The 14,656-nt window shown below is 60.3% G+C and overlaps 1 protein-coding gene across 1 annotated transcript; it reads left to right on the top strand.

Annotated features, from left to right (window-relative positions):
- The first annotated feature begins 5,628 nt into the window (after positions 1–5,628).
- On the top strand, positions 5,629–10,125 carry SPDEF (SAM pointed domain containing ETS transcription factor). The gene is made up of 5 exons (XM_029069791.2): positions 5,629–6,067; positions 7,887–8,084; positions 8,593–8,640; positions 9,372–9,515; positions 9,926–10,125. The coding sequence occupies exons 1-5, from the start codon at positions 5,629–5,631 to the stop codon at positions 10,102–10,104; spliced, it is 1,008 nt and encodes a 335-aa protein (XP_028925624.1). The 3' UTR covers positions 10,105–10,125.
- Positions 10,126–14,656: the final 4,531 nt, after the last annotated feature.

Genomic DNA, 14,656 nt, shown 5'->3' with positions numbered 1-14,656 from the left:
AGATACATTGCCTGCCCACAATGAGCTTACAGTCTAGAGGGAGAAAGTCCATTACAAAAAAGACTTGGCAGGGTCCACGTTCACCACTCCAGCCCTCCTCAGCCCACTCCAGCCCTGCCCAACCCGCCCCAGTTCAGCCCATCCCTCCTCAGCCCTCCTTAGTCCTGCCCAATCCTGTCCGCCCACCCTCACTTTGAGGGGTGATTTTGCCAGGGACTCGCTGGGCACAGCAGGGTGGGCAGAAATAATAATGATGGTCTAGGTTAAGTGCTTATTATGTGCCAAGCACTGTTCTAAGCACTGGGGTAGATACAGGTAAACAGCTTGTCCCATTTGGGGCTCACAGTCTTCATCCCCATTTTACAGATGAGGTCACTGAGGCCCAGAGAAGTTAGGTGACTTGCCCAAAGTCACACAGATGATAATAATAATAATAATAATAATAATAATGTTGGTATTTGTTAAGCGCTTACTACGTGCCGAGCACCGTTCTGAGTGCTGGGGTAGACACAGGGGAATCAGGTTGTCCCACATGGGGCTCACGGTCTTAATCCCCGTTTTACAGATGAGGGAACTGAGGCACCGAGAAGTGAAGTGACTTGCCCAAAGTCACACAGCTGACAAGTGGCCGAGCCGGGATTCGCACCCATGACCTCTGACTCCAAAGCCCAGGCTCTTTCCACTGAGCCACGCTGCTTCTCGAAGTGGCAGAGCCAGGATTAGAACCCACGACCTCTGACTTCCAAGCCCGGGCTCTTTCCACTCAGCCACGCTGCTTCTCTGCCGAGGATCCTTGCTCCTCCATGCTGAGAATCTTGCCCATGGGTACCTACACGGTTCCTGCCCTTCCCCATCCACCTCCCCCTTTCGTTCCGAGGGTAGGAGAAATCACAACACCAGAGAAGGAGCCTCGGGTCCTTCCCTCTGCCAACCTGGTGCAGAGGTGCCCCCCATCCAAGCCCAGGAGGGGAGCGATCGCTTGCCCCCAACTCTCAGCTCCTGCTAGGGACTCCAGCTCTGGGTGGGGCAGGGGATAGCGATGAAGGAGGGAAAAGGGTACGGCCTGGTCTCTATGCGCATCTTTGTGCTGGGTCACTGTTCTGGATCACTCTTCTGGGTCTCTGATGGGTCACTGTGTGGGTCTCTGTGCTGTGTTCACTATTTTAGGTTCATGTGCTGGGTCATTATTCTGGTCTTGAGGGTTTGTGGGAGAGTCAGCTGAAGCCACCCTCGGCCCATCTGGAAGGAGGCAGAGCTGGAGGTCCCAGGAAACAGGAGGGGCCCGGCCCAGAGCTCCGTGGGTGATGGAGCCTCGGTCATTCCCCGGGAGACTTGGAGGAGTGAGGGATGGAGGGTGGAGGGCGGACAGGGGATGGGAAGGGGCACCTAGGAAGATTGGGACATGGACAGGGGACCCAGGAGAAGTAGGGATTGGGTAGGGGACCGGGAGGTGGGGAGATGGGTCATGAGGATAGAAAGTCCAGGGGAGGGGCTGAAGGGGTTGGGTTAGGAATGGTGGGGAGCTGGGAGAGGGAGCGGAGACGGGGGGCTACAGAAGGCTGAGGAGATTGGTAGTCTGGCTGTGCCCTCGGTTTTCCCTCTTACAGCTCCTCCCCCAGTAGCGAAAAGTTAGGACATCAGTTGATGAAGGTGGAGGAGAGGGTGAGAGGAGGAAGAGGAGAAAGAAGGGACGGGGACCATTACCCTGTGCGGGGGCGTGTAACCGGAAGCTCAGAGTGATGGAGAGTTGGGGTACACCACCTCCTCCGCCTCTGGGAACAATTGTGGGCCCAGTGCTTGGGCACCCAGGACCTTGAGCCTGGGTCAGGGCCCGGGTCAGAGCCCGGAACTTGAGCCTGGGCTTGAGGCGGGCCTGGTCCTGCTCCCCTGGACTCTTGCTCCTTCCTCGGGATCTGGGCTCTGCTCTCTCCAAGGTGCTGGGTTGCTGCCCTTGTAGCTGAATGCCCTGCCCTCCCTCAGCCTGTGGACTGCCCCGCTGCTGACCCGTCACATCCTCCTGGCTCGGGCGACCCAGGCCGGATGGGGCAAGAGGACGGAGAGGAACTGGGATGAAAATGGCCTGGGGATGGGGAGAAGGGGACCCGCCCCCTCCCACTCCCGAGTCCTCCTCCCGGTCCTGCCCCAGCGAGAGAGAGCTTAGGGCCATGCGTCCTGATGGTCAGCGTGAGCTGCCCTTGTCTGAACACTGCAAGAGCCCCCGGCCCCAGCGGTTCCAGGCCTAGGCCCTGAAGGTGGGTGAGAACAGCAGACCCAACAGGGTCCCACCCCCGGAGATCTACCCCGCCTTCCCCCCATATTCCCCTCCACCTCTGGGCTCTGTGCAGGGCACGGTGGCTGAGGAAAGGAAAGGGAAGCCCAACATCCACTAGGGAAAGTGGAGTGGCCCAGGGCGACAGGAGATGGGGCCAGGAAAATGACAGACCCTGGATGCCAGGGCTGAGGCAGGACTGCCAGGGTCTGGGGCTCTCAGGGCCCCTTCCTCCCCTCTCCCCCTCCAGGCTTCATCCAGCCTCCTTCCCTCCGCCCCTGGTCCCAGCTCCAGTCTTGGCTCTCACAGGCCTAGGGCCGGCCAGCTGTTACCTTCTCTGCTTTGTGTGGGGGCAGCGGGGGTGAAGGGCGGTGGGGCCAGGGGCTGCTCGGATCTTCCCGGCAGCATCTTTAATCCAGAGTAAATCACATCGCGGCTGGGCAGCGGGCGCATTGCCCGGGGAAACGTCGGCGGGGGTCGGGGGGAAGCCGGAAAGCAGCTTAAGGCCTCAGGGCCGGAGGGCGGGCAGCTAGTGACTGGGGATTCGGGAGGCTGGGAGGGGCACTGGGGGGTATGTGGGGAGTGGTGAGGGTTTAGGGTGTTGGAATATCTGGGGGCCGAGTGGATGAGGGCTCAGAGGTCAGTGGACTAGGGGGCCAGGGGCTTGGAGTCTAATGAATTTGGGGGCTGGAGGGCCTGGGACTAGAAGGCTGGGGGACCAAGGAACCTGGGGCTAAGGGCCAGGGAGTGAACCTCGGGAGGCTGAGGGTTCAAGGGCTAGGAAGCCAGGGAACCGAGGGATCCGGGGCTATGAGGCCGGGGAATGAGCATGCAAAGGCCAGGGAACCAGAGAATAGAGGCCAGGGGACCGAGGGACGGGGGCTAAGGGGCCTGGGGGGGACCGGAGACTACGAGAGCTGGGGTCAGGGGTCGGCCAGGTGTCTCCAACCCGCCGAGTTCCCAGGCTGCGTGACTGGAGGACTCCCCAGCCTGGGCTGTGGGGGCAGTGGGCTAGACTGCAAGCACCCCCTCTAGACTGGAAGCTCCCCGTGGGCAGGAATCGTGCCTATCAATTCTATTGTGCTGTACTCTCCCAGGTGCTTATTACAGTGCTCTGCACACAGAAAGTGCTCATTAAATACTACTGAATGAAAGAAGGCAAGGGGGATCGACCCTCCACTCCTTTCTCCCCTCCGCCGGTAGCCCCTCATGCCATCCCTACCCTTCCCCTGCCCTGTCTGGCCTTCTGTGCCCTTCCCTGGTCCTGGCCAGGCCTGGCCTGACCTGGCTTACCCAATCAATTGTATTTATTGAGCGCTTACTGTGTGCAGAGCACTGTACTAAGCACTTGGGAGAGTACAGAACAACAGTATAACAGACACGTTCCCAGCCCTGCTCGACCTTTTTTGACCCTTTCCTGCCCTCCCCGGATCCTGCCCTGCCCTTCCAGGCCCCGGCCGGCCCCGCGGTGGCAACCAAGCGGCCAGTCGAGGCGAGGGTGGCAAGCCCCAAGACCTACTTCTCGCACCTGCACTGCCCTGGCCCGCGGCCTGACTAGCCTTGGCAATCTGCACCCTAACGTGGCAGATCGAGACACGTGGCCCAGCTGAGAACCTGGGGCTGGGCAGGGCCTGAGGAGGCAGGGCGGGAGGGAGGCAGGGTCGGGGGGAAACGGAGTCAGTGGGCAGAGCTGGCGGGCAGGATGAAGGGAGCAGGGCCCAGAGGGGGGCAGGGCCCAGGGAGGGCGGGACCGAGGGGGGACTAACGAGGGGAAGGAACCCGGCCTGGAGAGGGAGGGGCCGGGCAGGTGGGCTGTGCCAGTGGGGCCAGCTGGCAAGGGCCGGTGTACCCAGGGAGTCACAACGTGTCCTGGACTCCTCAGTAAACACCCTGGGCCAGCCCAGCCAACAGCCAGCAGTGTTTGCACAGAAGGCCTTGAAAGGCTCTGACTCCACCACTCCCTGCCCCCGTCCCAGCACACACCCTCACCTTGCCCTTCCCCACCTGAGCCTCACAGAAGCCCCCCCGAGACCCTGACCCCGCAGCAATAGCCGTCACACCAGCAGCCCCCTCGACCCCGACCCCAGCCCGACCGCCATCTTCCCCTATCCGTGGTGACCTCTGGACCCTGGGGAGGGGAGGGCCGGACCACAAGGTGACCCTTGGCCTTAGGGAAGGAGCCTTCCAGGATGGGCATGCTCCAGGAATCAGATGGGCAGAATGACCCGGGGTCGGGAGATGGGACTTCCCTGGAGGCTGTACCCCTCCCCACTGCAAGAGCCAGGATCCCCCACTGGGCCCCGCTGGGATGGGAGATGGGGGGTGGCAGGGGTTTGAGGCATAGTCAAGCCTCTCCCAGAACTGCCTCCGTCTAGTGAGGACATCAGGAGCTGAGGCTCATCCCCACCTCTGCCAGGCCTCCCCTCATCCTGAGCCCCGATCTCTCAGCCCCCAGTCCTCCGTGGCTGATTAGCCCATAGCAGGGGAATGGACTGGATGACCCTCAGTAGGTCCCGTGTCCCAAGCCCCTGCCCTGGCAGCAGCAAGAGGAAAGAGTGTACTAGGTGTGAGCTAAGGAGCCGTGGAGTGATCTCTGGGGACCTGCGGGTTCGGGGGCTAGAAAGGCGGGGAACCGAGGGACCCTGGGCTAAGGAACCAGAGGGCCGGGAAGTGAGATTTTGGGGGCCGGGGGACTGGGGCTAGGAGCCGGAGGACTGAGGGACAAGGGGCTAAGGGACCAGAGGGCCAAGGAGTAGCTTTCAGAAGCTGAAGGGCCGAGGGACCCGGGACTAAAGGGGCCAGGGAGCTGAGGGACCGTAGGACCCAGGGCTAAAGGGCCACAGGGCTGGGGACCCCAAGGCTCCATCTGGTCGCCGGGAGCAGGCGACCACCCTTCCCACCCTCTGGGGTGAGCCTGGTGTGGATGGAGGAGGCTGGCCACCACCCCCATCTGCTCCCGGGGACGAGTGGCCAGACTGGGCTCTCCCTTATCCCTACCCCGGTCCTGTCACTTGGAGATGTGCCTCTCCTCCACCTCTGCGACCCTCGGGAGCTCCCCCAGGATGCCCCCAGGCCCCGGGTGGTGGTTCCCTTGGACACCTGGGACTCCCCGGAGCCGTCTGAGTCTCCACGCTGCCCGGTGACCCAGAAGCATCGGGCGCCCGAGCCCCGCCGAGCCAGAGGGCGGGGGCCTCCGCCCCACCTAACAGGCTTAGCGGTCCCCACTGTGCAGGCCACGGCCGAGGTTCGGCCCACTGACGAACGTCCGTGTCTCTGTCTCCCCCCTCCCCCCTCTCCGTCCCGCCCCGGACCACTCCGCCCCACGGGCTGCAGACGCCAGGGTGATCCCGTGCGGAGGGATGGGCAGCGCCGGGCCCGGACTGACCACGCTGCCGCCGGCCCGGCTCCTCCTGCCTGACGCTGTGCTGCTGACGGGCCCGGAGAAGGCGGCCGAGGCCGAGAGGCCCAGCTGGAGCCCCCCAGCCAGCCCCGAGCAGGGCCTGTCGGCCTTCTACCTCTCCTACTTCGACATGCTGTACCCCGAGGACGGAGGCTGGGGACCTAAGGGCTCGGGCCAGGGCCCCCCCGGGGGCGGGGGCGCCGTGGCCCCGAAGGAGCCGGAACAGTGCCCCATTATCGACAGTCCGGGTCTAGGGGTGGGGCCGGCGGGGCCAGGGCTGCCCTGTGCTCCCAGCCTGCCTCTGGAGGAGGCCTCCCTGGAGCAAGTGCAGTCCATGGTGGTGGGCGAGGTCCTCAAGGACATCCAGACGGCCTGCAAACTGCTCAACATCACAGCAGGTGGGTGGGGGCAGCCCTGGCTGGATCTGGGTCCAGCCTGGACTACGGGGGTGGCTCCTAGGCTTGGGGTCGGGGTGTGGGAAGAGGGCAGAGAGTGGGGATTGGGGGAAAGTAGTCCCACGGACCCGGGCCCCGCCAGAACCTTCATAGGGAAGATTGGGACTAGCCCCAAACCAGGAGAGTCAGGGGCCACCCCTTCTGTGAAGAGAACTCCCCAGGATGAACCTCTACCCCTGCTCCCCCCGCCCCAGTTCCCCCCTTCCCGCCCCAAGCCCTTCCCAACCCCGTCCCAGATTCTCCCAACCTCATCTGGACTCACCGCCTTCCCTAGTTGCCCAGTTCTTCCAGACAGATTAGGGCCTTCTTCCTCACAGGCCTCTTCTCTGCTTGGAGCTGTAAAGCTGGGGGTCAGGGGAGGTGTGTGAATTTGTGGGGATGTGTGTGTTTGTGTGTGTGTGTGTGTGTGTGTGCGTATCTGTGGGTGTTTGCATAGGTCTGTCCTTCCCTGGATGTGTCAGTGTTTGTTTTTGCATGTGGCTTGTCTGAATATGTGCCTGTGTGTATGCGTGCCGGGCTGCAAGCCTGGGACTGTGAGTACCTCTAGGTGTGAGTGGTGGTGTGTGTTCCTGTGTGTCTTTGAGTTTTTTTTTGTGTACGTGTGTGAGCCAGGGGGTGAGAGTCCCTCTCTAGGGTGTTCCTGTTCAGAAACTCTGTCTCTCTGTGAATCCAGATTTTGGTAAATCCCCAGAGAAGTCACTTAATCTAGGTCTTCCATCACCAAACCGAACCCTTACTCTCTTCCCCACAGGGTCTAGACCTACAACCCCGCACCCGCTAGGCTCCCTCAATCCTCCTTCCACCCACCCCAACTCCCCGGCCCCTTCCAGCCCATTTCTCCCTGTGCCTCTCTCTGTCGGGGGGATCCTGGGCAGGCTGTTCCCTTCTCCGCCCCCTACTCCTCGGAGCTGCCGGGCCCTCTGTCTCCCACGGGCTGGAGGAGGCGTCTGCCCACCGCGTGAACAATGGAGCCTGGAACAGATGGCTCTGACATCGGGGTGCAATGGACCATTGAGCAGCACGCGGGGCGAGAAGGTCACCCCCGGGGATGGGTCGGAGGGCCTGAGGCTCGGGGCCAGTACCCAGCTCCAAGTCCACTATTGCTTGTGCCTATTCACCCTGCTTGGAACGTCCTCCCCTCGCCTCTTAATCCCCTCCTGAAAAAATGGAGAAAAGCCCACCTCCTCTCAGAAGCCTCCCCAGACTGACTTCCCCTGAAAGCGATCACATGGATGCAGCTTCCCCCAGATCTTAGGGAGTCTCTGTTAGGAGTGTGGATTTCCTTTTTGGTTTTTTGACGGCTTCCATCCCTGGTCCTGCATTTTGGGGTTGTCTGCCTGTGTTGGGTCAACCGTTTCTCCTCCGCCTCTCCCGTCGGACCGTCCGTTTCTCTGGAGCGGGGGTGCTGTCTCCTCCTCCTCCCACCATTCTTCCCTGGTCATCCAGTCCTCTATGTCTGTGCCCGCATTCTGCCCCCCGGGCATCTCCTCCCTGGCAGGAACTGACTCTTCCCCACCCTCCGCCCCACCTCGCAGTGCCCTGGCCAAATCGGGACTCTGCCCTCTCCACAAACTGAGCGGCTGGCGGACTTTCTTGGCTTGGAAGGGAGTGACACCCAGATGTGCTTATTTAATGCCAATGCCTGGTTAGGTCCCCACCCCTGGCCCTGTCCCCAGCCTTGCCCGTGCCCGACCCCAGGCACCTCCCCCACACCCTGGCAGATGGCGGGATTTGTCCGGGGGTCCGGGGCTCCGCTCCACAGACCCGGCCGACTGGAGCCCAGGGAACGTCCAGAAGTGGATCCTGTGGACGGAACACCAGTACCGGCTGCCCCCAGTGGGCCGGGCGTTCCAGGAACTGACCGGCCGAGAGCTGTGCGCCATGTCCGAGGAGCAGTTCCGCCAACGGTCCCCCCTCAGCGGGGATGTCCTTCATGCCCACCTGGACATTTGGAAGTCAGGTAGAGGCAGCCAGGGTGGGAGGTGGGAGGCCGGACCAGGAGCAGGAGGGAGAGGGAGGAGCGGGACAGGCCAAGGCTGAATGCTGGGCTCTCGCCCTTCCTGGCCCTTCCTAACCCTTCGCAGCCCCATCGCCGGCAAGACTTCGCCACCCGCGGGCCGGACATCGGGGCTGGATGTTGACCACCTCCCTTCTCACCCCCTACTCCCATCTCCTCTCTCATCCAGAGGCATGAGGAGGCAGGCTCAACTGTCCCGAGCTGGGTCTGCTTCTGTCTCTTTGTCTCTTGGGGGTTAGGGTCTCCATCTGAGGGGGATTGGGGTTGAGGGGCTGGTTGGGTGGCAAAACGTTTTTCCCTCTTGCCCCCCAATCCCTCCCCTGGCCCACCCCACCCACCTGTCCCTTATCCACGCCTTTGACCGTCAATTAGCCAATCCGTCACTGGTATTGATTGAGCGCAGAACACTGTCCTGCATGCCGGGACTGACTAGCCCTTGCATCTCTTGTAGCGGCCTGGATGAAAGAAAGAACATCCCCCGGAGAGATGCAGTACTGCAGTAAGTTCGGCTCCTCAGGGGAGGGGGCTTTTTGCGCGGGGGCTGGGGGGTGCTAAGGGAAGAGGAAAGGGAAAGGTAGGGGAAGAGAGGGGAAGAAAGGAAGGGGAGGAGAGGGGAGGGGAGAAAAAGGAAAGAAAGGAGTGGAGAGAAGAGAGGAGAAGGACAAGGAGGAGAGGTGAAGAGAGGGGAGGGGAGGAGAGGTAAAGAAAGGGAAGGAAAGGGAGGAGAGGGGAAGGGAGGAAAGGGGAGGAGAGAGGAGGGGAGGTAAGGAAAAGGGACAAAAGGAGTGAAGAGAAGAGAAGTGAGGAGAAGAGAGGAGAAGGAAAAGGAGTAGAGGTTAGGAGAGGTAAGGAAAGGGAAGGAAAGGGAGGAGAGGGGAGGGAGGAAAGGAGAGGAGAGAAGAGGAGAGGAAAATGGAAGAAAGAGGAGAGGAAAGGGGAGGAGAGGGGAAGGGAGGGAAAGGAGGAGAGGGAAGGGAAAGAGGAGAGGGGAGAGAATGGGAGGAGAGGCAAGGGGAAGGGTGGAAGGGGGAGGAGGGTAAAGGAGGAGAAGGAGGAGGGAAAGGGAGGAAGGAGGGAGGTGAGGACATGGGAGAGAAGGGAGGGGAGGAGAAAGGGGGGAAGAAGAGGAGAGGAAAGGGGAAGGGAAGGGAGGGAAAAGGTGGGGCCTGTGAGGGCACGGCCCCTGGGGCGGCTCCAAGCTGGCCCACCGCCCCGGTCCTTGGCCCACAGCAGGGAGCGAGGAGAGTTGGACGGACAGTGAGGTGGATTCCTCCTGCTCGGGGCAGCCCATCCACCTCTGGCAGTTCCTCAAAGAGCTGCTCCTCAAGCCACACAACTACGGCCGCTTCATCCGCTGGCTCAACAAAGAGAAAGGTGGGCTGGGCCGGGGCCGGGGGTCGGGGTCCGGGCCCGGGGGCAGGGGCCGGAGCAAGGCAGAGGCCTAAGACACCCCGGGAGCTGACTCATGCAGGAAGGGGACAGCCCGGGCTACAGTCGGGCACTGCAGCTTCAGGACAAGGGAGAGACCAAGCTTAATGGCAGCAGGAAGGGGCTAGGCCGAACATCAGGAAGGACTTTCAGACGGTACCCGCCCCAGGAGCCAGGGGGAGGCTTTTAAGGAAGGGTCAAGAAGGTGGGGGGTCCCATTGCCCGGAGACAGGAGTTCTGGTGGCCCGATTATCTCCCGAAGACCCTTCCAGTCGCGGACCACCCCACTCACTCCATGACTGTGTCTTCTCCTCTGCCCCCCGCCGCCACCCTCCTCCCTCCGTCAACCGGGCCAGGCATCTTCAAGATCGAGGACTCAGCCCAGGTGGCTCGACTCTGGGGTATCCGGAAAAACCGGCCGGCCATGAACTATGACAAGCTGAGCCGCTCCATCCGCCAGTATTACAAGAAAGGCATCATCCGCAAACCCGACATCTCCCAGCGCCTCGTCTACCAGTTCGTGCACCCGGTCTGAGGGGGGCACGGGAGGGGCACCGGCGGGGGCAGGGGGAGGGGCAGCCCCTGTCCTGGACTGCCCTCCCCCGGGGCTGGGCTCCTCTGACTGCCCCCACCCCGTGCCAGCCAGACTGCAGGGCGGCGCCAGCCCGCGGCTGCAGAGAGAGAGAGGCGCTGGTCCCCTGGTGCCATCTTCCAGGGCTGCCCCCTCCGGGGCCCAGCTGGTGGAGCAGCTGATCTCAGGCCTGACCGCCCCATCCAGGAGGGGCATGTGGAAGGGGCAGAGATTTTCAGGGAGACCCCCTCTCCCCAACCCCGGACCCTGGGATCTGTAGGTTCCAGGCCCACTCCCTACCGGATGACTCCTAACGTAATAATACTATAATAATAATAACAATAATAATAGTATTTGTTAAGTGCTTATCATGTGCTAAGCACTGTACTAAATGCTGGGGTTGATACAAGATTGTCAGACAGGGTTCCTGGCCCATTAATCAATCAATATCCCATCAATGGGGTATTGAGTCCCCATTTTAAGGATGAGGAAACTGAGGCCCAGGGAAGTTAAGCCACAAGGTCACAGGGCAGACAAGTGGTAGAGCCAGGATTGGGTAGAGGCAGGTCTTCTGACTCCCAGTCCCGGCTCTTTCCACTGAACCACCCTACTTCTTCCTGATATCACTTCTTAATGGGTCCCACCTGACCTCTCTGCCCACTCCCCAGCCCTGCCAACATCTCTTGCTGCCCAGAACAGGCCGGAACAGGGGATCTGGAGGGGCAGTAGGGCCAGAGAGCGGAGCCAGGGGACAGGGTTCAAAGGCTGCAGTCCCTGCCCCTTCTTCACCGCTCCTCCACCCCCCCAAACCAGCATCCAAGGGCTGCTGCGGGTTCTGTGGAGCCGGAAGCTGCCGTGCTAGGGAGGGGCTCACCTGGTACCCGGGAGGTCTCCCGGCACAGCTCGGGCTCTCTTTCTGCTTAGTCTGTCCCCACTCTCCGCCCCCCACACCAGGGACATGGTGGGTGGGAGAGGAAGGGAGCCTCCAGGACTTGACTAGCCTCTGTGGTCCAACCCTCTGCCCCCTCCCAATGGCTGACAGAGCTGAGATAACTGCCTCCTCTCTGTGGATCCAGAAAAGCAGCATGGAAGGTTGATGTGGCAACCACCTCTGGTCCTCCTGCGCTGTTCCTGCCTCTCTGCTGTCCCGGGGACTGTGAGGAATTGCCACTCATCTCTCTCACGGATCCTGGGCCAGAGAAGGCCCCAGGGGCCCTGGGCTCGGAACCAGGCCAAGGGAGGAGACGGAGGAGGAGGAGGGATGGGTGAAGGGAGAGGGAGAACACTGGGTGGCCAACAATCTCTTCTAGTTGTGTTTCTCTGTTTCGTACCTTATTGCGTTGTGTTGGTGGGCCGGGGTGAGGGAGGGGTGGTCTGCACCTCCTGGCCCCTGATTGGCTGACAGGAGCCCGCTCCTGAACCTTTGTGTCTGCCCCGGAGAAATACAAAAGGTCTGTAACCCAACCCCATCTCCGCCCCCACCTCTCAGCTGAACCAGTCCGAGAGGGTGGAGGGTGGGTGGTGGGAGAGGAATGGGTAAGCCGGGTCAGGGTGGGCTGCAGAAGTGGTTGGAAGAGGGGTGGTCGGGGGTGGGGGGAGTGTGTGTGTGTGTGTGTGTGTGTGTGTGTGTGTGTGTGTGTGTGTGTGTGCTTTCAAAATCTTGGGTGACCTGACCTGGGCTGCCTGAGGTAGCCTCTCCTCCAGCAGGTCAAAGCCCAACCCAGCTTCCGGGCCCGAGGGTCCCGCAGCCGGGGGTGAGGGCCCCGTGGATCACCTCTGGGTTGGCAGGGCAGAAAGGGGCTGACTGTGCCACCCCCAACTCCCAGCCATCACTTGCCCCCACCACATTAATAATAATGATAATTGAGGTATCTGTTAAGTGCTTACTGTGTGCCGAGGACTATACTAAGCCCTGGGGTAAGTACAAGATGATAAAATTGGATGTGGTCGCTGACCCACAGAGGTTTCTCAATCGAAGTAGGAGGGAGAATAGGTATCAGATCCCCATTTTACGGATGAGGAAACTGCGGCACAGAAAAATGAAGTGCCTTGCCCAAGGTCACAGGGCAGACAAATGGCAGAGTTGGGGTTAGAAGCCAGGTCTTCTGACTCCCAGGCCCATGCTCTTTCTGTGCCACTTCTTCGGTTTTCTTCATGGAAGCACCCAACTGCGGCCCCCTTCCCTAGTGACCCCAAAAAGCCTTAGGGGAGAGCGGGGGCCCTGAGCCCCCACTCCTCAGGGGGAAACTCTGCAGGGCAGGAAGTGGCCATGGATTATCCAATCCAAGACTGGACTGACCTCTTCCCCTTGGCCTGTACTGCTGACAGCCTGGAGTGATGGAGACCATTTGGGTCTACCCGTCCCCTCCCTGCCCCCCTCCAGTTTGGTTTGGAGGGCATCCCTAATTGCACCACATTGGCTTGTTCACCCTGTCTTACTTCCTGCCTTGGCAGACACATTTCCTCCAATCGCAGGCTCGCTGCTCGGGGCAATTTCAGGGCACCTGTAAGCTTGACAGTTCATTCTTGATTCCTCCAGACCACACGCTGTTAAAGATGCTCATGAACAGAATTGGTCCCGAGTCCGGTGGAACAACATTCAGTCCATCTAAAGATGCCTGTGTGCTCATGTATACTCACGTGTGCTCCTGTTTGCTCATATGTGTGTGTGTGTTGGTGGGGGGGTTAAGCCTAGGTGTGTGTGCCTGAGCTTATGAACGTGAATGTATCTCATTGAGCATATGTGTCCATATATGGTTACCTGTGTGGGTCGGTGAATCGAGTTTGTATACTAATGTGTGTATCTCTGGGTGTGCCATTGCAATGTGTGTTTGTGTGTAAATGAGGGGGGAGTTGAGGGTGTTTGGGTGTGAGGGGCAGTATGGGTGTGCTTGCATATGCATAGATGCTTATGCATGTGTGTATATGTGTGTGCAGACACAAATACATTCGTACAAACACTTGCGCACCCGCAGACATGTACACACATGTTCCCAACTCAGACGCCACCAGCACTGTGGCTTCCTCCAATCGATCTGTCGATCAGCGGTGTTTATTCATGCTTACTGTGTGCAAGGCATTTTTTAAGCTCTCGGGGGAGTAAAGTACAATAGAACTGGAAGACACATTTCCCTCCACTGCTGTTGCCCCCACAGGTGCCCGGGCTGACACAGTAAGTAACCCTCACAGAGACCTGGTCCCTAGCGCTGTGAACCCCAGGGCCCGCGGGAGACCTGGGCTTGCACCACACTTTTGTGGAAATGAGATCCTCGGGGAAGTTCAGATGTAGAGGCTGCTATTCTGTCTAACCCAATCACTGCCTGCCTCTGCCACGTTATCTCTTGGTCATTCTGCGTGTCTTTCTTCGCGGGACTCAGTTCAGAGTTCACAGGATCTAGGTTGTAGCCCAAGGTTGGGGGTGGAGGAGGAAGGAGGAAGCAGGGGTCAGAGGCTGTAGGAGGAGGCCGGGTGGAGGTTGGTGTTGGAAGCTGGGGTCAGAGGCTGGCGGGGGAGAAGTCTGGGGTGGGTGGTTGTAGAGATGGAGGGCCAGGCTGGAGGTTGGGGTTGACCCAGGTCTTAGATTCAATCCGTGGAGGAGTCCATCGGGGTCGGGGGCAGCTCTGAGAGAGCCTCACCTGGGCCCAGGCCTCTGGGCCTCCATAAGGCCCAAAACATATGGGGAAACCTGGGCTCGGGCAAGGGGCGAGCCCCTGATGCTTTCTCCCTCTGAGTTTTGGGGTCAAGGGACACGGCAGCCCCCGGCAAGCACGGAGCAACATCCATCCTAGAGGGCCCCTCTCTCATGTGAGTCTTCCCCTGGCAATCTGTGGTATTTATTGAGCTCCTACTATGTACAGAGCACTGTACCAACTGCTTGGCGGAGTACACTAGAAGCAAAAGAAGACTAGAAAAGCAAAACTAGAAGCTAGGTCCCGGCCTTTGAGAAGCTTATACTCTAATGGGAAAAAAGTTCAGCTACACGGGGCACTGATCCCCTCTCAAACACCTGAGATTTTGTCTTCTGCGGAGGAAACCACAGGGACCAGAGGGGCTGGAGGAGGGAGGAGAGGATGTTAGGGAGAAGAGGGGAGGAAGGCAGGAAAAGGGAGAGGGGGCACGGGGAGAAGAAGGGAAGGGAAGAGGACAGGAAGAGAAGTGCAGACAGATCTGGGATCCACCCCATACCCTCTCTTCTGCCCTCCTCATGTTGCAGCCTTGGGGACTTGTCTCTCATGGAGATTGATGGCTTCAGAGCCCATCTATCTGCCTCTCCCACCCACCTCCCCACCTCCATAGGCAGGGGTGGAACTAGAAATTTTTGCTCCTAAGCCCTTGGCATACCAGCTAAACTGAGTAGGCTGGACAGTTGTAGGGGGAAGGGGGCAATGGAACAGCCTCGTGGGCTAAGGAACAGGAGGGACAGTCTACCCTCCAGTCAGTCAGAGAGCTAAGGCGGGGGCCATGACACCAGGTGAGAGGAAGTCCTGAGCATCAAATGAAGAGGAGGAGACTGCAG

The sequence above is a fragment of the Ornithorhynchus anatinus genome, chromosome 7 (assembly GCF_004115215.2).
Source record: "Ornithorhynchus anatinus isolate Pmale09 chromosome 7, mOrnAna1.pri.v4, whole genome shotgun sequence".
Lineage (NCBI taxonomy): Eukaryota > Metazoa > Chordata > Mammalia > Monotremata > Ornithorhynchidae > Ornithorhynchus > Ornithorhynchus anatinus.
Note: the sequence above shows the minus strand (reverse complement) of the source record. Positions and strands in the feature narration are given on the sequence as shown.